Below are 23370 nucleotides of genomic sequence, written 5' to 3'. Positions count from 1 at the left end.
GCGGTCATGCTCAAATTAAGAGAACGGCTCTCTTGCTCTTGTGATTTTGCTAAATTATAACAGGCTATAATATTAAAAACAAAGATCTCATACAACTACTTAATGCAACAATCTTGAATTTTGGGAGCATTTTTATCAATTTTGGTGAAATTTGAGACAATCCCTCATTCCTTTTCGAACCGGCACAATAAATAAATCAGCAATTTAGTAATATACAAAACATTTTTTAGTAATATCACTACTGCCAGCATATTACTTGGGATAACACAACCAAGCATTGAACACATTTACAAAGACAGAATGATGAGAAGGGCAAATAATATCTTATGTGATTATACACTCCCGCTGGCATCTCATTTTAAATTATTGCGATCTAGGCGTCGCTTCTGCCACCCCTTCTGACCAAAAACAGATTTTATTTTGTACCACAAGCCATAAAAGCCTTAAATCGGTCAAAATAAGCTAGATGTCCAGCTGGCCTGGTCAGATGCAGGGGTGTGTAGTGCATTGAATTATATTGTTGTATTATACGTTTTCTGTCCTGTTATGTTGTGCCTTGCAACTGTGCCGCAAACACAATTGCCCCACAGGGACAATAAAGTTTTCTACTACTACTATATATCAGCAGTTGTGGTCTTGAAACTAAACCCTGAGTCCTCCAAGTCTGAGGCTGAGACAAGACCGAGTACAAATGTGGTTGAGACCGAGAGAAGACCGGTCTCAGGTACTACAACACTACTATCCAGTGTTTCTTGCTTTGAATGAGCTAGACCACTTACAGAGCAAGTAAACTGTGTCAGTGGAAGATTTACAACCTGAGATGGTTTCATATGAAGCGGTTAACATCTCCCTTATTGGGTGAACCTAGTCAAAAACTGGTTTAAAAAAAAGGCTTGTTTGTTATGAACCTAAAGATGCCAACAGCTGAGTTCCATTGGTAAAATAAGACCACTGCAATGTTACTCAATAACAGCCTGTTTATTTGACAGAGATACTGATAAACACCAGAATGTTAAACAACTTGAGACAATTCAAAATGAATCAAATGTTCACTGAGTGCCGAATATACGTAATACCGATTAACTAGAACTGCAAACAAACTACAGACATTTCAGTGCATTGGAGATGCTGACTGGAACAGCTTCTTCTGACAGTGAAAAGGAAAAGAAATCTGTCTATCAAGTGCATTTAAACACCAAAGAGTTTGTTACGTCGGCTAAGACAACTTTTCAAGAAATCTCAGGCTAAATGTAAGTGCACTAACACCCCATTGAATGGGAGATCTGAGGAAATGTTACTGCTTGGAGAAGAACTCCTTGCTCTTCTGGACATCTGGAACAATGGTGTCGCTTCCTGGTTTCCATCCAGCAGGACAAACTATGGAGAACAGACAGACATGTTAGGAGAAATTATAAAATCAACAGCATGTTATAGGGCAGAGCCAAAAAATGATCACAAAACAGTTGAAAAGTTGTAGAAACCAGACCGTTAATTGTGGTTTTAAACTACTCTTTGTTGTCAAAACATGACAAACACGTCACATTTATGATTTGACACTTTCCCAGTCATTTTTTCTTAAAATAAATATCCATATAGAAAAAATTCATTTCATGTTTGCAGTGCAGGCTGCAATATTAATACTATTACATGTTCGGTCTCTTAGAAATGCACATTTGACAGTAACTTGAGTTGGGATGCAGATATAAATGTGTTAACAAAAAAACAAAACAAAAAATTGTAACCACCTTTTTATATGGTAAAATGTAAGTTTTCTGGGTTAGGGTTTGGTTTTATTAAAATAGTCATCCAGTCTCTGCATCAGATCATAACCACAGTTAAAAACACGCAAATAGCACCTCACTACTACAGTAAGATTGACCTAGATGGTGTGTTTCCATGTCATTTGTAGGAAAAACAGTGGCCTAAATGCACAAATGCTATAGCATACATCACAAAATACTGTAATTATATTCCATTACTCCTTTAATACACGTCTACATTAATATAATAAAATTCAATATGAATATCCAACATTTCTGCCACAATGCCATGGTGCAGTTAGTGTTACTACAGTAAACCCATGGTAAATGATGGCGATTTGTAGATTGAAAAGCCTTCTGGCTGAGTTTCTCCTGTTTGTTAGCGCAGTTTCATCTGGCTTTGAATTAGTTTAAATCACTGAGACATTTGTGTTCTTCACTGAATTCAAGCGCTTCTCACTGGATCTCTCAGCGCTGTTTAGTGCTCGAGTGAAACAGATATATAAATGTCATATATAGATCAGTGGAGTAAACACATCTGCTGCCTTTGAGCCGAGTGGATAAATGGTCCGTGTGATGTGGTTCAAATGAGTAGCCACTTTAGGCGCATAAACATTATAGCGAACATTTATCAAAGTCTTGTAATTGATAATTATCATTATATAGTGCGGTCAATCAATAAAAAAAATTAACTAGTTAAAAATCGCACATTATTTCTGTAAATAATCCCAATTAATAACATTGATTTCACAGTTACTCTTCAAAATAATGTAGAAACAACTTAAAGACCATACTTTTTAAATATTTGTTGTAATGGCATTTTTTTATGAATGGCCAGTATCACTGATACTGCAACTCTTTAAATTCATTTAATACATTATTGAACTCATTTAAGACTGCTCATGAGGATGTTCGACAAAACAGGCGTTTTGGCATAATTCTGTGACTGCGTTATTGTTTGTTTAAGAAAAAACGAAGAACTCGATACTGGTGCGTGTCGGTGCAGTCGCTTTTGTCTTGTGGCGCTTGAATGGTTTAAAAGCATTTGCATGAATAAGATAAGCGTGTCACACGTCCTGAGAAGTAGTGATGTGTTGCTCGCGAACGAGCCGGCTCTAAGAGCCGATTCTTTGTGGCGAACGAGAAGAGCCGACTCCCGTCAGGGAGAGCCGAATCTTCAGCCGCAGACAGGGGCGGGACTTAGAGCCCACCATGTGACCAATCACAAGGGAGGACAGGCTAGGATCTTTTGAAACTGTGGGTCCAGTGCGGTGGTTTCGGAAAGCACAGTATTGTACTTCAGTCACAGAAATGTTCGGTCCATGGATGAACAAAGAGTAGGAAGACTCTGCATTCTTGCAACATCCGTTCCCTCAGAGAAAGTCTTCTCAAAAACAGGACAAATAAAAATCAGAGAGGAGAGGAAAAAAAAAAAAAAAACAAGCCCATCCAAGCGGAGGTATCTGATATTTCTGAATGCCAACCAACACTAAAGATTAGTGTCTTTATGTTAACACTTTTGCCTTTATCTGATTTGTTTGCTGTGGTTCCATGTTCAATTAAAGTTATTAAAATGTTAAATAATAGTAACTACTTTTTTGTAACAAACACAAAAATAAGGCTTATGAAAACACTGAATAAGAAAAAATGCTTACCAACCAGTCACAATTGTTAAATTGTGCTAAAATAGAAGGCTCGGAGTGATACTAAATGAAGAGCCATTTGGGAGACGCAAGAGTCTGCTCTTCTAAGGGAGCCAAGCCCATCACTACTGAGAAGTGAGGTCAAAGTGTCTCGATCGCCCCCAGGTCCCAGTACAGGTCATAAACCCTGCCCCTCCATGTATTCTAATGGGACGTGAGAATGAAATTACACTACAAATATTTTTTCCAAAGATGGTTTCTATCATTTTAGGCAGTTTTTAATCATGCTAATGTAAGTTCAAATGTTCTTTTTTTTTTTTGATTCTATAAAAATGGCGGTGTAATGTTATGACTGACAGCTTCTGAGAGAAAAAAAAATCAGTCACTGAGGCACAAAAAAGACTTTTCGGGAGGAGATGAGCTAATTTCTACTTTCCATAACTGATTTTCACACAGTCATGATGAGTTGTTCTGCAGTAAACCAGTAACAGATACTGCAGGAGTGTGGGCAGGGTTGATCTCGCAGCTCTACTTCATGCTTAAATCGCACAGGCTAGCACGTTAATTTTGATAATATATATATAATCACACCTGAAGCTGAACAACTGTAATGTGACCAGGTTACCCACACCTCTACACAAAAAGGCGGTCACTCTCCTATTACGTATCCTGTGATCACTTGTGCTACATTCATCACTTCAGTCAATCTGTTACGGCATGAAGCAAAAAAAGTTGCCACACTGTTGCTCTCAAATATACTTGACATTTCAAGTAAAATGTGTGTAGATATCTGTCATACCAAAGAGGTTCTGTGAAGTCACTTAAAATCATCATTTTGGGGAGGGTCTAACTGTGTTATTCGAGTAAACCGTTCTTTTTTGGCATCAAGACACATGTGTTTACACTACAAATACAATGTGGTCACATGTCTCTGACTACCAGAGGTGGACAAAGTACACAACTCCATTACTTGAGTGAAAGTAAAAGTACTACTAGTCAAATATTAGTCTGTTACAAGTGCAAGTTGTTAAAAACTATTTTTACTTAAGTAAAAGTACAGAAGTACTTGCTTTTAAAAGTACTTAAGTATCAAAAGTAAATTTCCTTTTTATGTCAATGCATTATTTTATTATTGTTGCATTGTTGTATAAATGCACACTATGCCATGGTGGTTTAAGCCAGTCTGTGATGCTCCATCCGACCACCTTGAACTCATTTACATACTTAAAAGTTACAAAGCTTTTTACAAGGCTGCTGCTTTAAGGCAGAATGCACAAATCCTACACACTGATACACATCCGATATTCCCCCAACTGTTTACGTTCACTTAAGACATAATCAACTTTAAGTGAATGAAAATTGACATTGTGTGTATTGGTCTGTTTCAGTGCGAAAAAAAAAAAAAAAAACACAAGAAAGCTCTATTCAGTACTCGTGCTCTGGCATCTGAGAGGCACAAAAAAAACAGACTGAACTGAGCTCTTTCATCATGCTTTTTCAGATTCATCCATATGTCTATGCTCAGAGGTGGACAGTAACTAAGTACATTTACTTGAGTACTGTACTTAAGTACACTTTTTGAGTATCTGTACTTTACCGAAGTATTATTTTTTTAGGGAAACTTTTACTTTAACTTCACTACATTTGAAAGACAAATATCGTACTTTTGACTCCACTACATTTCTATCAAGGTCCTCAAAGTCAAAAGTCGTTTCTGTAGCAGCTTTGCAAGTCAGTGGTTGAATTTGTTTTTTTTGTTTGTTTTTTTTTGCAGACAGCCTATAAGTAATCACTTTTGTAGGGTCATAATTTCCCAAAATTTTTTGAACACTGATCAGTTTATAGCAAAATGGAGGAAGACGGTTCCTCGGCACAGTGTGTGCACCCATGGCCATATTAGAAAGTAAGTTTCAGTTTTCTGAAAAGATTAAAGATTAGTTTCGTTGGCATAAACTCGATGACTGTCTCATAAACTGTAAAAAAAACATAAATGTCTTGGAAAAAGAGAAGCATAGACATATGGATGATGAAAGAGCTCAGTTCAGTCTGTTTTTTGTGCCTCTGAGATGCCAGAGCACGAGCACTGAATAGAGCTTTTTGTGTTTTTTTTCGCACTTAAACAGACCAATACACACAAAATGTCAATTTTCATTTTGGAAAGTATTCACGTAAACAAAGTTGATTATGTCTTAAGTGAACGTAAAGAGTTGGGGGAATATCGGATGTGTATCAGTGTATAGGATTTGTGCATTCTGCCTTAAAGTGACAGCAGCTTTGTAACTTTTATACAAGTATTTAAATGAGTTCAAGATAGTCGTATGCTAGCATGTCGGATAGAGTATCACTGACTGGCTTAAACCACCGTGATGGCTATAGCGTGCATTCATACAACAATGCAACGATAATAAAATAATGCATTGACATAAAAAAGGAAATTTACTTTTGATACTTAAGTACTTTTATAAACAAGTACTTCTGTACTTTTATTTAAGTAAAAATAGTTTTTTACAACTTTTACTTGTAACAGAGTAATATTTGACCAGTAGTACTTTTACTTGAGTAATGGAGTTGTGTACTTTGTCCACCTCTGTCTATGCTTCTCTTTCTCCCAGACATTTACATTTTGCACACAAAAAAATTCATCCACTGACTTGCAAAGCTGCTACAGAAACGACTTTCGACTTTGAGGACCTTGATAGAAATGTAGTGGAGTAAAAAGTACGATATTTGTCTTTCAAATGTAGTGAAGTTAAAGTAAAAGTTTCCCTAAAAAAAAAGAATACTTCAGTAAAGTACAGATACTCAAAAAGTGTACTTAAGTACAGTACTCAAGTAAATGTACTTCGTTACTGTCCACCTCTGCTTACTACCTCTTAATATCGTCGACTGAAACATTTTCGACAGCGTTTACACATGCCGTCCAGTCAAGATTTCACAAGACCCACCTTCTCCATATTTGTCAGTGTGCTGGAAGGCCTGCACCAGTCTCAGCGTCTCGTCCACAGAGCGACCCACCGGCAGGTCATTGATGGTGATCTGCCTCAAGATGCCTTTATCGTCAATCACGAACAGACCTCTGTGGGGGGCAGGACGAGAGGGAGGAAACTTACTGTTTGTTCAGCAATCTGTTCTGTTTACAACAAAATCTGGATGATGGCTGTTAAACCAGTTTAACATTAAAGGAACGTTTCAGGTGCAATTCAAGTTGAGCACGAAGCATTTGTTGCATGATTACTACAGAAAATTTAAATAGGTCCCTATTGGAAGGGGGGTTGTTCTGCAGTACACATGTACGTTATCAAGCACACTTGATCATTATCTCCTGTGGCAATCACGCTCTGCAAGCGAGAGAGGAAAGAAGTTGTAGTTTAACTGAATGAGTGCAAACATTAGCACATCACAGACCTGTAGGCGATGCCTTCCTCCTCTTTCAGAACGCCGTAATCCCGGGAGATGGACTGAGTCAGGTCAGCCACCAGCGGGATGTTCATGGAGCCGAGTCCACCCTGCTTCCTGGGTGTGTTGATCCTATCAGGAACAAGACACGGGCCATGACACAGCAGGAATGAGATTTGATTTATATCGTGTATAATCCACTGCATTACAGATTAACAGACATTACCACATGGTTATTTTAAATTTAAACCATTTACCATACATGTCAAAAGTTTGGAAACATAACTATTTTAAATGTTTGTGAAAGGAGGCCCTTATGGTCATCAAGCCAAAAATTGGTGAAATATTACAATTTAAAATAATGGCTTTCCATTTTAATCAACTTTAAATTTCAAGTGATAAAAGCTGAAGTTACATCAGCCCTTCTTCAGTCTCACATGATCTTTTTCAATTATTCTAATATGCTGATTTATTATCAATGTTGGAAACAGTTGAGCTGCTTAAAAAAAAAAAGTATCACAGGTTCAAAAAAAAATATTCAGGATCCATTGATGAATACAAAGTTAAAAAGAGCAGCATTTTTTCAAATTAGAAATGGTTTCTAACAATATAAATCTTTAAAATTCCCTTTTATGAATTTAGCCCATCCTTTCTGAATAGAAGTATTAATTGTTTTTGTGTTTTTTTTAAAGAAAGAATAATATTACAGACCCCCAACTTTTGAATGGTAGTGTATATAAAAAAAGATTTCTATTTTTTTAATGCTGTTCTTTTATAACTTTTTATTCATCAGAGAATACTGGAAAAAAAATATCACAGGTTATTAATTTGAAAAAAATATTAAGCAGCACAACTGTTTTCAACATTGATCATCATCATATTAGAGTGATTTCTGAAGGATCATGTGACACTGAAGACTGGAGTAATGATGCTGAAAATACAGCTTTGCAACAAATAAACTATATTTTTAAGTATATTCAAATCAAAATCCATTATTTTAAATTGTAATTGCAAAAATAAAGCTTATTGGATTCTGAATTATTTGAAAAAATTAATTTTTATATAAAGCTTTATAACCTTTAAAAAAAACCATTATCATTTTATCAAATTATTTAAGTAAACATGAAGAATGCACTCGATAAAAAAGGTCAAGATGACTTCAAATGGCAGTTTCTAGAAGTAATAAAGCCCTACACCCTTCCTTTATCTGTGCTCTCTAATGCACTATAGTGGCTCTTATCAACGACAGGCTGGTTAGAAGGACGTTAGATAACCACTAGCTGGGTGAAGCCACAGAAAGCCCACTGAGAAGAAGCACGTTCACCAGCATGAGAAAACTCAGCGCTCAAATCTAATGTACAGTATAGGGAAAATGGTACTATTGATCTAAAATTACTTATAATCTGTGTTTGAAATAGATTTAACATGAATTCACTGCGTACTAACTAAATTAATAACGGCACTATATGCATGCATTTGTTCTGAAGAGACCATTAGAGCCCCTCCGATGTGGAAGGTGTGGAAATAAAGCAGCCGATAGGAATCCTCACCATGCCAGATGGCTGAAATGAGAGTCGGTGGAGGCAGCAATGACCTCACAGCCGATTTTACGGAACTCGGCCACCCGTTCGCTGAACGCGATGATCTCAGTGGGACACACAAAGGTGAAATCAAGCGGATAGAAGAACAACACGACATATTTCCCTAGAGAAGGAATGAGAATAAGGATGAATTGACAAACAGGTTACACCTGACAGAGTAAAAACAGTTCAGTTAGAAACAGGCGGTGTTTGAGGTCTCATATCATGATGAAATGAAAAGCAAAAGTAGTTTAGAATGAACAAAACATTGTCCTAATCTACAAAACACCAAGTGTGCCGTGTTTGACGCTCACCTCTGTATTCAGAGAGCTGAACATCTTTAAACTGTCCATCTACCACAGCTGTGGCCTTGAACTGAGGAGCAGGTTGACCGATCTTAGCGTTTCCAGCAGACATGATGAAGATTGGTTGTCACTGGTGACAAAAAAAAAGGCAAGAACTTTATGAAACTGCTGCTTTTAGGCTTTGATCACTAAAAATATTATTATTGCTACTACTATCCCACTTTATTACTAAGTAACCTTTTAAAATTATGACATTAAAAACCATGATTCTAATCATTTTTATAATCGCTGGGCGATATGGCTGAAAAGTGTTTTATATCGGTCGATATCGATAATTGATATTTTTATGACCTGTTTAAAATAAGGACCAGGAGAAAAATATTTTACATTTAAACATTTTTATTTTAAACTTCACCTTCCTCTGATTATAATCCCCTCAGTTATAAAAGGCAGAAATGTCAACACAACCATGGAAAACACTCAAATAATTAAAATATAAACACAAGTCTAAAATCATAATGAACACTAAATTATCTCTTAACATTAAGGTGCAGTGTCTCCGTTATTTATTTGTAACTGTTAGCGTTCAGATGCTTTGTCACAAGGCACTGATGCGGAGTAACATTACCACTCAATGTCGTTTCAAAGGCTGAATCCGAAATCGCCCCCTATAACCTTAAATAGGGCGCTATTTGAGGGGACAGCCATTTGTAGTGGTGTCCAAAACGATAGTGGATGTTATTAGTTACGTTTCCATTAGGGATGCACCGATATGAACATTTTGGCCGATACCGATAACCGATAATTCTTAATATTTGAAAGCCGATAACCGATATATTGGCCGATAAATCTAAATACAAATTTTAATAAACTCTGAGAGCCTGATTACAAAAACAAAAGGCTCACCGTTAAAAGCCATGTCCCAAACACTTCAACATAAATCAAACCTATACACTACAGTAGCCTATTTGAACCAGTGTGAGATTCCTTACCTTTTCAAATTAATTTTACAGTCCTATGGCCAATTTTTTTTTTTTAACACTTTACAATAAGGTTTAATTTTTGTTAGTATTAGTTAACCAACAATGAATGAACAATACTTCAACAGGATTTATTAATTTTAGTTTATGTTAATCTCAACATATTCAGACCCAAAGTTGTGTCTTTTAACATTAGGTATGAACTGTGAATGGACTGTTACAAAACACAAACATTTTATTACTAAAAGAAACAAAGGTTATTGCTCTCTGTTTTTTCATGATAGTTAATGCATTAATAAAATGAAACCTTATTTGTAAAATGTTACCAAAAATTATATTGTCTAAAAAATAAAAATAATATACCTAAATAATGCAAACAAGTAATTGAACAGCATTACTTAGGCTGCATAATAAAGAATCAGAATGCAAGTGCATGAAATAACCTCCGCACAGACGATAAAGAAATGGTTTTAATCAAACCATATTGTTGATGGAAATGATCCGAGAACAATAAAAGTGCTAATTATAAAAAATAATGCTTCTGTGTTTTTGAAAAAAAAAATATGTTTAATATTACAGTAATAGTAAACATCTTTAATATTAGTCTAGTCTATTAGGAATGATGTTGCTGTTTGAGAGCGCGCTGAAGCTGGAGAGAATGAACGAAAAACCATAAACTGAAGCGCTTAGAAGTTTAATTAACAACGCATCATATATGAGAACAATCAGATATTTATACAAAATAAATATAATATTACAACTTATATTAGCACAAAATCACGCATAGGTGAAGGGTTATAACTCCTGTGGATGCTCTTCCCCTGTTTGAGAGCGTGCTGAAACTTAAGATGATCACCGGTACAGTGAAGCACTGCGGGTTATTGACTTAACCAAACACATCCTATATGACTTTAATCAGATGTTTATACTACAAAAACTTAATATTACGACTTACATATGCTTAAAATGACGCGAATGCACAAGCGAACTTGACTGTGCTGGTCAGAATGCGTTGTTGACGCTTCCCACAACAGCGCGCTGAAAAACAACTAAACCCAGAGAATTCACTACGTTTTATAACAGAAATATTCTCATTGCAGTGTTATGTATAGGACAGTCCCAGTAGTTATTAATGCTGTGCATTTCTGTTTGAAATGCGCGCGCCGGTACAATGAAGTGCTTTACTGCATCGTTAATTAACTCAACCAAACGCATCCTATATGGGATTATATACACAAAATAATAAATATAATATTACAACTTACAATGGCACAAAAGGCTGTGAATGCACAAGCAAACTTGACTGTGCTCGTCATGAAAGGTGTAACTCCGTGGGCGCGCGCTGAAGCTAAAGACCGGTACAATGAAGTGCTTTACTGCATCGTTTATTAACTCAACCAAACGCATCCTATATGATATTACATACACAGAATAATAATATATATAATATTACAACTTACAATGGCACAAAAGGCTGTGAATGCACAAGCGAACTTGACTGTGCTCGTCATGAAGGTGTAACTCCGTGGGCGCGCTCTTCCCTCAACAAACGCGCTGAAACACAATGCTCTTTTACAGCCTATTCTATTCTCATTATCATTTTATGTAGATTATAGAAGACTTGCGCTGCACATGTTGCACATAACTGTATTTTCCTTTTCGAAGTGATTCCAAACATATTTAGAGCAATTCAAACCCATCATGGTGGACAGCGCGTCCGTCTCAGCTGAAGGAGATAATACATTATCTATCGGCTTGACTATATCGGTCAAATTTTCTTATTGGACCGATAACGATAACATCAAAAATAATCATTTATCGGCCGATAACGATATGTTGCCGATATATCGTGCATCCCTAGTTTCCATCCACCTATTTTTACGCGCATTTTGGGATATTGCATCAAAAAAATGCTGAATGGAAACGCCAAGACACTTGTTCACACTGCAGTGAGCTAGATGGATATTAGGCATGGTAAAAAAAAAAAAAAAATGGTACTCGCGGTAAATCAATAAACCAGATTTAAACAATAAGACTAATCATTGTTATACAGCTACAGTTATAACAAAGCTTAGTTTTCTGTCCATGATTGTATCCAAACAGTTATTCACCTGTCTAATAAAACATTAAAACGTCTTTGGCGTTGCATTGGTTTCTACAAAATAAAATTGGAAATCGAGAGTAACGCGGGTATGATGTCATTGATAGGCGACGCACAGACACGGTCCGTGTCCTGGTTAAATTTAAACATTTGGGATAGTGCAAGTACACAAGTCAACACAATATAACATTGTTCTAGTGGTTTTTGGATATTTTAATACAAAAATATTACATAGTGCCTTTAAATAGCAAATTTAGAGAGCTTAATGTTCTCAAAATGGAGAGTTTAATGTTAAAGTCAGAAGTGGCAATAGCATTTTCTTCCCTATTGTGACGTATATCCGAGTGAAACGGCTTCTCGAACAAGAACAAATGTAGGTGCCAGTAAACACACCAGAGAAGAGAGGATGTTTGAAAGGGTGCATGAATTTAAATCCCATGCACAGATACATTATTTAGTAATACAATAAATCATGGGCGTCGGAACCATTGTATGTTTGTATGTATTGCACATTTTTTACGATCATATTGGACCCACTCACTTTTATCGTCTCCAACATTCAGCACATGTCTGTTTACCTACCCCTAATCGATAAAGACTTATTATTAAACACATATTAGACGCTTTATTTCCACTTTTATAATATTTTCTTAATTTGTATTGAAAATAAATGCCTTTCCGATTTGATATGTGATGGGAAAACGGAGAAGATTGATTTCGGCGAAAGCCGGACTCGAACCGCGGGTCGATTTGTGTCAAAACTAGATGCCGTGCGTCTTACCCCTACACTACTGTCACTCTCAATGATATGGCGATTTACGTAATTTTGTCTTTCCGATCTATACGTTTACCAAGTAAAGCGGTATATTTGTACTTAATGTAATTGGCATCTACTTAGGGCTGGGAAAAAAATCGATTTGATTTAAAAATCGAGTTGGTAGGTCAAATCGATTCATATTTTCAAAAAAATCGATTTTTTAGATTTTTTTTCTCCCCCTCTGCAGTATAGCGCGATACATACATTTTGAATTCGCCAAATCTTCCTTCAGGGTTTCCGTAGCACGCTCCCTGCGGCGCAGCCCTCTGCCCCTCCCCTCTCCCGAGGGCAGCGCATGCATACACAAACAATATGGCAGAAACAGCCGGCGAAAGAGAGCAGCTCCTTCCAAAAAAATGCTCTTCGCCTTAAGTCGTGTGGAGTTGGTTTGGAGTGGCGTTAGCGCTAGCACCCCGTTTGCAAAGCAAACAACTCTTCAACAAAGCTTTTCAATCACTCAGTCGTCTGGCAAGAAAATACCTGGCCATTCCAGCAACTAGCGCCCCATCGGAGAGGGTCTTTAGTGTGGGTGGTGGTATTGTCACCTGTAACAGAGCTTGCCTCAAGCCTGCTGTTGTTGATAGGCTCATTTTCCTTGCAAAGAATGTTTAAAATGCAATTACATTTTTTTATGGCGAATGGTGTTACTGTTTACATGTTCAATTCAACTAAGAGTTACCTCAGGATTTTTTGTTGTTTATTAGCTCAATCCAAATACAGTATAAATTATTTGGATGTTTAACAATCTTTGTTGAACAGTGACTTTTCAGTTAGATAAAGGGTTTGCCTTTGCAATTTTATTTTGATGCACTTTAATTAAATATAATAAATATATATTTTTAAAATATATGTACAGTTTGCAATTATTTTGTTTTAAATGGGGGCCGGGGAAAAAAAATCGAATCGAATCGTAAATCGAGTTTTTTATAAAAAAAAAAAATAAAAAAAAGCAGATTTTTTTAGGGGGAAAAATCGCCCAGCCCTACATCTACTCCAGTAAAAAATTTCTGAGGACCCACCCACATTTTTTTTGCTTCCGACGCCCATGCAATAAATACAGCAATATTCAATTTTTTTTTTTTTAAAGCAAGATTTGTTCTTTTTGATTTCATGGTGACTTTAATCTGTCGAAATTCAACACGCATTTTTTTTTTTTTTTTTTAAGTTTCAAACCAATTATATAAGCGTTATAAAGTTCTAAAGATGACCCCGAGCTTGTAATCCAACACAAACCGAGATAAGCAAGTTGCCGTTCTTGAACCTCAAAGTATCAATGCATGCAGAAGCCTTGCAGTAGATCACACGCTGCAGGTCACATGATAGTCAGTTGTTCTGAACAATGGGGCTTCTGAGAAACTAAAAGCGGCCTTTCGTCGACTCTCTTCAACTACAGATCAAATGCATGAGGATTCTAGTCATTTCTACAGTTAAAATATGGACTTTACGCGCGTTTTATGAAGTGAACTTGGCTCGACTACACGCCTTTCGTGGGGCCCTGCGAGCTCTGATAGCGCCTGACAAAACTGATAATATCAACCCGAGCAAATACATGAATGAGTCAACGACCCCCTCAGACTTTGACCTGAAAAGTGCAAAGGGAAGAAAAAAGAATTCAGAAAAGGCCGAGACTTGTGCGCTTATAAAAGTATTTTTTGTAACAATTGCGCAGAGGTTTGTTCAATTACACTAGTAACTGGTCTGCATGCATGATGAATTCGCTACTAAAAACGAGTAGTTCATATATAATGGAGTTATTTAGCAGCTTAGCCACGCGAGCTAAACCAGATCAGTGGGTGACATTACATAAAAGTAGCATTGCGCGAATCACATCAGCTGCAATAACATATCAAAGTCCATAGCCTTTGCTGATATTCACAGTAAAGCCGCCCTCCCGCAAGTAAAGGTTGAATGCATGAAGATATTTCGAGCAGTTGTTAAAAAAAATGAACATACAACGGCGCCGGCGTTTCCCACGCGCTCTATTGTTCAGTATTAATCAGCAAAACTACTCATTTAGCATTTGTGCATGTGCATAAACGTTAGGAATGTCCGCGAAAGAGCGATATTAAAAACTCACCTGTTCTGCACGAGGAAGCGAAACCCCACTTTCCCTTAATGCACGAGCACAGGAAGTTACAACCGCGCGACCTGCTGCAAAACTAGCCGGGTCCACTAAAGAGAGAGAGAGAGAGGGAGGAGGGCCCGTGTGCTCCAGTTCGGTGCACCTCCTACCCTTTTCTACTTTTTTTTTTTTTTTTTTTTTATACAACAAATTCAAGCCACATTTTGCGTGTAGTTTACAGATTGGACAAGACTTGGGCAACATTTCAGAAAGCAATACATTTAGATGTAAAAAAAAATATATTCTCTATTCTTGTCCATATTCATATCAGAAAATGAAAAGTACATTCCAAATCTATTCGTTATTTTAGCCAAGTTTTAAATCCCCAGCATGCTTATAAATAGTAGCTACAAAAAGCATACACGTGTAAACTTGACGTTACTTATTCATGGACAATTTATCGCTATTTCCTCCGTTTATAATTTATTGCTCCACTCTTGTGCTGTACGTTTTTGCACTCACTTGTATACAAATAAACACTGGTTTAGGGGGGGAATTTGTCAAACGTTCTCTGAACTCCATTTCCCACAAACCACTGCGATAGAGAGGCACATATTTAAACACGTTCACTGCATACTTTTAGAAATTAGATGTTTTTGTATATGTTTCTGTTTGTGTCGTATGTTTTTATGAATTAATAAATACGTTTTGTCCAGCAAATATTGTCGGTCAAAGGTCACACTTGCAGACTCGCGCCAATTCTGTGTTTCCGGGTGAGGCGCGCTCGCGCTGCACACACACACACAAGGTTTGTGCAAGTTTGTTTATGCACCCACTTTCTCACATTTTAATGATTATGCACATAGTGTTATGATGTATTTGAAGAACCCAGTTAGTTATTAAACAAGAGTTATTAAACAGCATGTTCTCTGCACTGTTTTGACTGTATTTTTTTGTATATTGTCTCGCAATATTGATCTATTTCAGTAATCAGATGTGGGTCGTTTCTGTTATTCAGCGCCTTTTGAATTCTGTATGTTATATGGGGAAAATAATACTTGTGTTGTAATTTAAGGAGGTGTTTGTATATGTTTATAAATTACTTGATAATTTACATAATGGCAAGACAAAGGATGGAAGTATAAAGCTTATTTTAGTCGTTTCTTAACCTTATTTTTCTATTGTTTTTATTTTGTTTATTCATTATTAGTTGTAATATTTATATTATTATTGTTTATATTTGTTCATTTAAATCAAAGCTTAAAATGCATGCCTATTATTCCACACTTAATTGTGATATATTAATTGTGTTAAACTTGTGTTTTAATATTTTATCCACTGAATGGTCAGACATGGATCTGAGTGATTTTGAGGCGGATAACTCCGTGAGCTGCCGTTTGTCCTCGTCCATCCCAGACGTGTGTAAGACAGAGGACTGCTGCCTGGGCATCGATGAGGCGGGCAGGGGACCCGTCCTGGGTGAGTGTCAGCGTAGTCGTCTATGGAGAAGGTACGTTTTTTGATTGAAATTGGAGTTTACATTTGATATCCTGTATTTCAGGACCCATGGTGTACGGGATATGCTTCTGCCCCGTATCCAGAAAAGAAGACCTGAAGAATTTGAAAGTGGCCGGTTGGTTCACATTATTCGTCTGTTTACACGGTTGACGTTACAGAGCAAATCTTGACTGAAGTTCGGATTGCTGAAGTATTTTTGTTTGTATATATTTAGACTCAAAGACGCTGACGGAGGCAGAGAGAGAGAACCTGTTTCTGAAGATCGATGAGGCCAAAAGTTTTGTAGGCTGGGCCCTTCAGGTCCTCTCGCCCAACACCATCTCCACCAGCATGCTGCAAAGGTACACGCACGCATGACTTCCAGGGCTCGACATTAAGCCTTGTTCCTCCGGACAAGTAAACCGGTCATTCACTTGTCCAAGTAAAGTTGCTTGTCTGGAAAAATATAATATGTTTTATGTATATATAATTTATTCAGAAAGAAATATTCTCATCAGTGTTCAATCAGCTTTCACATTTTTAAATCTGCATATTTTTTAGATTTACCCGGAGGACATTTTTTCCCCTAATCTTATTAAATGTATGCTTCATAATTCATTTTAAATTCTTAAATTAAATCAATAAATTAAATTAGAAAATAAGACACTATAGGGCTGTTGCCAATTAAATTAAATCAATTAAACTGAAAAATTACAATTGCATTAAATAATGTTATGAGATTGTTTTAAATATTTTTTTAAAGGTGCAGTGTGTGTAGTGTTTATGAGGATTATTGAGAGAAATGCAATATAATATACATAACTATCTTTTTAGTGGTGTATAAAGACCTTAATGACATAATGAACCGTTATGTTTTTATTACCTTAGAATGAGGCATTTCTATCTCCATACACCGCTGGTCCCCTTACGGTGAAGTCGCCATTTTGTGCCGCCATGTTTCTACAGTAGCCCTAAATGGACAAACTTCTCTACAGAGCGCTAGTTACTCTCTGCTGTCTCAGACGACCACATCTTTGTCCTGTGTTGGCCACCGTAGCTTCTCTGTGTGCTTTGAAAGGGAGGGGTGAGCGGTGGGCGGTTGCAATTCGCAGCCTCACCACTAGATGTCGCAAAAATTTACACAGTGCACCTTAAATATACAAATAAGAAATGTTGGGGGGGAATTAATTGTCTTTTAAACATGAAACTAAACCGGCAGTAGGTGGCGGCAAGTGACGGTGTTAATAAGTGAGTCATTGAGCCCCGTATCCACCAAAATTACCTGGAACAATTTTTCCCAGGAACTCTCCCCTAGACCTGTTGCTGTCTGTATTTCCATCGCGGTCTAAAGTACCGTGAAGATTAGGACGTAGGACTGCTTTTGAGAGCAGCAGTCCTTTTTTTTGTCCTCTGCAAATAAACTTAATAAAACCTGGACCTCGTTGTCTTTCCATCGGTCGTATTTTTACTCCATTGCAAACAACTCTTACTGCACGCATCGCAACTGACTTTTAGGTTTAAATAAAATGCTGCGTGAGCTAAACCAATCAGCATGTTCAGTGCCCAAGTCCCACCCCCGAAAGTTCCTGAACTTTAAAAAAGTACTATTTCGCAAGCAGGGCCATTTTGAGGGGGAAATATTTACCCGGAACTTCATTCTGCGGTCAAAACACACACAAAACAGTACCACCCCAAAGTCCCTAGTTCCTGGGGGAAGTTCCCGCGGTGGAAACGCGGCTATTCATTCAAATGGCTGATTCATTCAAGAAGCAAGAGGCAGTTGTTTATGAATGGGTCATTGAATCTTTGACTCAACTGATTCATTCAAAATGATTCATTCAGTGAAGCATGGTTGAGTGTTGCTGTGCGATGCGCTGTGGTTCTGCTTTGATCTTCGTGTGGGACCATTTTCGCTGCTGAACAGAACAAAAATAGTCAATATTGTGTTAAAAATGTAAGTGACTTAATATAACCTACATGTTTATTGAACTATCACATGAAATTAGTGTCACATTTTAAATCGTGATGGTACTCCGAATGACAGGACTCTTGGTCGTGTGATGTTGCTTAACTGTATCATACGTTATAAATATAAAAACTAGTTTCTTTGTGTAAGCTGTGCTTATTTGTATCTATTTCTCCTCGAGAGGCTGCATGAGCCTCAACAGCGCAACCTTGTTACTTTCAGTACATTATAGTATGTACAATGTACATTATATATTATTATCCACCATCAATCGCCACTTACACTAAATGAAATAAAATCTGAATTCTCACGTTTTGGTGATTCCCTAGTTATTGTTTTGTTGTAGTTATTGATGTTTTAATCATGCTTCTTGTCCGGTTGGGCAAGTCAAATTCTCTATCGTTTTCCACTTCAAAATATCCACTTGTCCCGGACAAGCGTTAATGTCAAGCCCTGGTTTCACTGCATGCACACTAAAGCTGGAAGAATCATTTTAACCTGTTGTCCTTTTGTTTTCAGAGCGAAGTACAATCTGAACGCTCTGTCACATGATGCTGCTATTGGTCTGGTACAGTATGCGCTGGACTGCGGGGTGCAGCTCAAAGAGGTACTTGGAACAAAGCAACACCTGTATGATAGACGGCAGATATGGTGATGAACCCATCAGGACGTGTCTTTCATACCTCTCAGGTGTTTGTGGATACCGTGGGTCCTGCAGAGAAGTATCAGGACAAGCTCTCCCAACGCTTCCCCGGGGTGGAGGTCACCGTCCGTCCCAAAGCTGATTCGCTCTTCCCCATCGTCAGTGCCGCCAGCATCTGTGCCAAGGTAATCGCCCCTTCAGAGGTGGATCATATGAGTATCGGTTAATAAGGAAAACGTTTTGTTAATAATTAAAGAAAGATGATTGGATTTTTTGCTGTCATTTTTGCTCTTTGTAGGTGGCCAGAGACCATGCTGTCAAATCCTGGAAGTTTACAGAAGATTTGGGTGAAGTGAACACAGATTATGGCTCTGGGTATCCTAATGGTCAGTAGATATCCTTCCTTTTCCAAATTAGTGGTAGATAATTGTTGAGCCCAATTAATCAGAAAAAATTACTTCTCTGCTACCATTGGTAAGAAGTCTCTTCTGCTCACCAATGCTGCATTTATTTAATAAAAAATACAGTAAAATCAGTAATATTGTGAAATATTTTTACAACTTAAAATAATGTTTTTTCTATTAAAATATATTTAAAAATGCAATTTATTCATGTGAGCTGAATTTTCAGCATCATTACTCCAGTCTTCAGTGTCACATGATCCTTCAGAAATCATTTTAATATGATGATTTGATGCTCAAGAAACATTTCTGATTATTAGCAATGATTAAAACATATTTCTGTGGAAACTGTGACACTTTTTCAGGACTCTATAATGAATAGAAAGTTAAAAAGCATTTTTTTTTAAATATAAATCTTTAGTAACATTATAAATGTCACTATTTTTTTGTGTGTGAATTTATTGCATCCTTGCTGAATACAAGTTATTAATTCTAATAATTCCAATCATTTCTTTAAAAAAAAGTCAGTAACTATTTGCAAAGTGTAAATAGCAACTAGATTCTATATGTAAAAATAGCAGTATTTTCTTTGCACTGTGTAAATTGTAGTTAGATACTTATAAATAGTGGCAGATGCTATTTGCACATCAGTGTTGTTGTACGTTAAACGGTATGCAATAATAACATGGAGTGTAAATTATTATATTTATTACAATTATTAAAGGGGTGGTAAAACACATTCTTTTGAAGGCTTGACTGTGTTTGTGGGGTGCACTGTAACATGTGTTCATGCTTCGTTTTAAAAAAAATTGCCTTATTTTTCATATATTTGACCTTTATTCTACACTGCTCTGTCCCTCCTTGTAAAACGGTCTGATGCTTTCCGGGTTGTATGAAGCCAGTCCCTCAAAAATACGCGATGGGCTCAGATTGGTTAGCTGGCCCAGTGTGTTGTGATTCGCTAAACGCCTAGTGCACGTATGTCGGAAACATCACGCCCCTTACCTTTATCGGAGGCTGTGCTTTGGTCAGTGTTAGAAACAACGGCGTCAATAAAACCATACCAATCTGAGCCCGAATCAGACCCAGAACATTTGAGTGAAGATGATCGAGCAGAACCTGTTCAGTCCTCAAGAGTAAAGACTGCGGATCTATAGTGATCGCTACTGAATGGCACTTTAACTTTTGTATTTTTAGAACGATTATAGCCAAATATCTGTCACAAGAACTAACCCAAAACAAACACTAAGCACTGGCTTTAACTAGTAAGTTAGCCAAATCACACACAGAACCATGTTTAGCATGCCTGTAGATAAACAATACATAAAAGCTCTAATCAAAGAATCATTTACACTAATGCCAGGTTCGCTGTTGAGATTTTAACGTTAGTGTTTGTAACGTTAGGTGTTCGTCGGATAACGTTAAGTATGAATGAGCATTTAACAGACTGGTTTGCAGAACAGCATTGTCATCTGTTTACTTCCTTGCTACAACCTATTACAGGAAAACACATCGATGAAAAATAAATCAGACTTACAGGTTGTGGCCCGTGAACAGCTTCTGTTTGTAAATCCAGCTTTCAGGACAAGCCGTTGTGCATATCCTGTATTGAACTCGCGAAGTTTGTGGAAGTTTGTGTTGTCCTCCGTGAAATGTGCAGCGCGCTCGTCGTGCATCCACGCACCGGCAGTGTTTTTTTCTCGCTGCTGACGTTGTGCAAATCTGGTATTGAAATCGCGAAGACGGTGGATGTTCTCCTCCGTGGATGTGCTGCAGGAAGCCCCGCGCGCGCCTGATTCCCCGCTGTCTCAAACACACGTGCATATAACATGCTGTATGTTAAACGCTCTGCAACGCACCCCCGTCCATATGAAGGCTGAACAAAGCAAGTACCCCAGACCTGCAATCCGGATGAATATAACAGCGTTTCCTCGGCATCGCGGCAACAACACTCCAGCCTAACTATACCACAACAGCGCCGCGATACAAAATGGCCTCATCCCCCCTTATTTAATATTCTCGGAGGAGGGGTTTATGTAAATATTGAGCCTGGTGATGTCAGCAAGCCCTGGAGGAATGTGTGTAGTCGCCTACTGGCCGTTTGCTGTAGTTCTTAGAAACTGATTTCTTTAAAAGCAAATATCTCCCTTTGCTTTAAACTTTGAACGTTGTAACTTTGCAGATGTTGTTTATGCTCAAGCAGCAACATTACACGTTAGCTAAAGTTAGAATAGTGAAATCGTGGTTTACCACCCCTTTAAATGGATCCCTAGCCTGACAAGCCAGACCCACATCAAGATGTTGGGTCTGGAAACTCCCCATTGGCAGGGCTCAATCCGAGGGGCGGGACAAACGGTTGTCTTTCAAACTCCCTCTGCACGCAATAGGATAGTGCTACAGCCAACCAGAGCAACGGAGAAGGTGAAGCGGATCTGATAGATTAAACTTTCGCCGTATCCGGTCGGCAAAACTCTGAACACATCTTCCTTTCTTAAGAATGACTTCAGTGCCGTTCTTTGTTCTTTCCTCAAAGAAAAGCTTTACTCCACGTCTTCCAGAGTCGCGGCCAAAGCCGATTCGAAAGGCAGCTGTTCTCCAGCTTCTTTGTTTATGAGTAGCACGCGGAAACCGCTGCAACTCTGCCGTCATTATGTTAAGCCCGCCCACCGACTCTATACACGATGTGATTGGCCTGACCAGAGTTTGGTTTTTCCAGCTCGCAAGCCAACGGAGAGTTGCTAGACACCCTGGCTGCAAATTAGATTGACGAGATTTCTAGGCTAATGGATCCCGCCTTATTGGGACAATAAAGCCCTCGCTACACCTAAACGATAAACACTTTATTATTAAACACACTAGACACTTTATTTCCACTTTTTGAATATTTTGTTCATTTTTATTGAAATAAATGCCTTTCCGATCTGATATGTGATGGGGAAAAGGGAGTAGAGCGAGTTTGGCAAAAGGCGGATACAAACTCGGGTTGATTTGTGTTAAAACTTCACTATTGCTACTGTTGACAATCCAGTGTCTTCTGTAATTTTGTCTGGTCCAACCAGACGTCAATGGGCGGTGTTAGTGTAAATAGCCTCTACAAACAAGGCGGACTATTTGCACTCCGATAAAATATTACTAACCCTAAACTTTTGAAAGGTAGTGTATACTTGGCTCAAAATAAATATATCGTGTGTGTGTGTGTGTGTGTGTGTGTAGATCCTAAAACTAAGAGCTGGTTGCTGAAGTATCTGGACCCAGTGTTTGGTTATCCTCAGTTTGTGAGGTTCAGCTGGAGCACAGCGCAGACGCTCATGGACAGTAAAGCTGTTGCTGTTCACTGGTGAGTCTGACAGCAGAGGGCGCTGCCTTGTCATGTTCAGAATAAACTAAGACTGGCTGCACTTGCACTCTGAAATATAATGTCATATACAAAATTGTGCATCATACAAAATGATTTCGCTTTGAATATGTAATGTACTTGAATCCAATATCAAATGTGTTTATGTGTAGGGATGATGATGAGGAAGATGGAGAAAAGGCGGCTGCGCGTAAGAATAACACCTCCATGCTGTCCTATTTCGGCCGCAGCAAGCCGTCCGAGCTCACACACACACGAGACACACACCGCTTCTTCACTGAGCGCAAACTACAGAGCATCAACACACTCTGAACACGTACAACACGTCACAAAATACACATCTGTTCAACATAATACAACAAATAATGACCTGTGCAACTAAACCAGCTGAGCAACAGAATGTATTATAATGTCATGTGTCTTTGTTTTATGATGTTTATTGTTCATTTACTGGATGTCAAATAAATAAAGGTCAAGTATTTTCATGTGGGTTATCATTTTGAATGTGCCTCAGCTTTTTAAATAAGGTGTCCATGGATGGTACGCAATTCCATAGTCTTTGAATGAATATTAGTGATTATTTATTAATTAAAATCCATATCTAAGTGAAAACTGACTAGCAACCAATCAGAACATTTATCTTAAAGTATCTGTACATTTTAGGGTTGCCATGATAAAACATTGTACTCGCGGTAAATCAAGAAAACGAGAAAATAAGATTAACTATAACAATGATTCGTTTTTTGTCGATAAATGTATCCAAACAGTTACACACCTGTCTAATAAAACATAATATATTAAAGCGTCTTTGGTGTTGCCATGGTTTCTACAAAATAAGACCAGTAATCGAGGGTAACGCTGGTA

The 23370-nt window shown here is 37.7% G+C and overlaps 2 protein-coding genes across 2 annotated transcripts; one reads left to right on the top strand and one right to left on the bottom strand.

Annotated features, from left to right (window-relative positions):
* Nucleotides 1-957: 957 nt before the first annotated feature.
* On the bottom strand, nucleotides 958-14781 carry prdx2 (peroxiredoxin 2). The gene is made up of 6 exons (XM_079813621.1): nucleotides 14660-14781; nucleotides 8694-8814; nucleotides 8350-8503; nucleotides 6809-6931; nucleotides 6349-6479; nucleotides 958-1377 (listed from the first exon to the last, which is right to left on the bottom strand). The coding sequence occupies exons 2-6, from the start codon at nucleotides 8794-8796 to the stop codon at nucleotides 1295-1297; spliced, it is 594 nt and encodes a 197-aa protein (XP_079669747.1). The 5' UTR covers nucleotides 8797-8814; nucleotides 14660-14781; the 3' UTR covers nucleotides 958-1294.
* On the top strand, nucleotides 13873-23313 carry rnaseh2a (ribonuclease H2, subunit A). The gene is made up of 10 exons (XM_079813620.1): nucleotides 13873-14253; nucleotides 15361-15452; nucleotides 15995-16123; nucleotides 16206-16277; nucleotides 16377-16503; nucleotides 18627-18714; nucleotides 18798-18935; nucleotides 19049-19136; nucleotides 22365-22488; nucleotides 22659-23313. Exons 3-10 carry the CDS (start codon nucleotides 15997-15999, stop codon nucleotides 22816-22818), a joined length of 924 nt encoding a protein of 307 aa, XP_079669746.1. The 5' UTR covers nucleotides 13873-14253; nucleotides 15361-15452; nucleotides 15995-15996; the 3' UTR covers nucleotides 22819-23313.
* The last annotated feature ends 57 nt before the right edge of the window (nucleotides 23314-23370 follow it).

This window comes from Gobio gobio (genome assembly GCF_949357685.1).
Source record: "Gobio gobio genome assembly, chromosome: 3".
Taxonomy (NCBI): Eukaryota; Metazoa; Chordata; class Actinopteri; order Cypriniformes; family Gobionidae; genus Gobio; species Gobio gobio.
Note: the sequence above shows the minus strand (reverse complement) of the source record. Positions and strands in the feature narration are given on the sequence as shown.

Excerpts from the sequence above, each read along its gene's own strand:
- prdx2 (XM_079813621.1), bottom strand. The coding sequence starts at position 8,796 with ATGTCTGCTGGAAACGCTAAGATCGGTCAACCTGCTCCTCAGTTCAAG. Across the intron at positions 8,504-8,693 it reads TCAGCTCTCTGAATACAGAG|GGAAATATGTCGTGTTGTTC; the intron begins GTGAGCGTCAAA and ends TTCCTTCTCTAG. Across the intron at positions 6,480-6,808 it reads GAGGAAGGCATCGCCTACAG|AGGTCTGTTCGTGATTGACG; the intron begins GTCTGTGATGTG and ends TGCCCCCCACAG.
- rnaseh2a (XM_079813620.1), top strand. The coding sequence starts at position 15,997 with ATGGATCTGAGTGATTTTGAGGCGGATAACTCCGTGAGCTGCCGTTTG. Across the intron at positions 16,504-18,626 it reads TCCACCAGCATGCTGCAAAG|AGCGAAGTACAATCTGAACG; the intron begins GTACACGCACGC and ends TTTTGTTTTCAG. Across the intron at positions 19,137-22,364 it reads TGGCTCTGGGTATCCTAATG|ATCCTAAAACTAAGAGCTGG; the intron begins GTCAGTAGATAT and ends GTGTGTGTGTAG.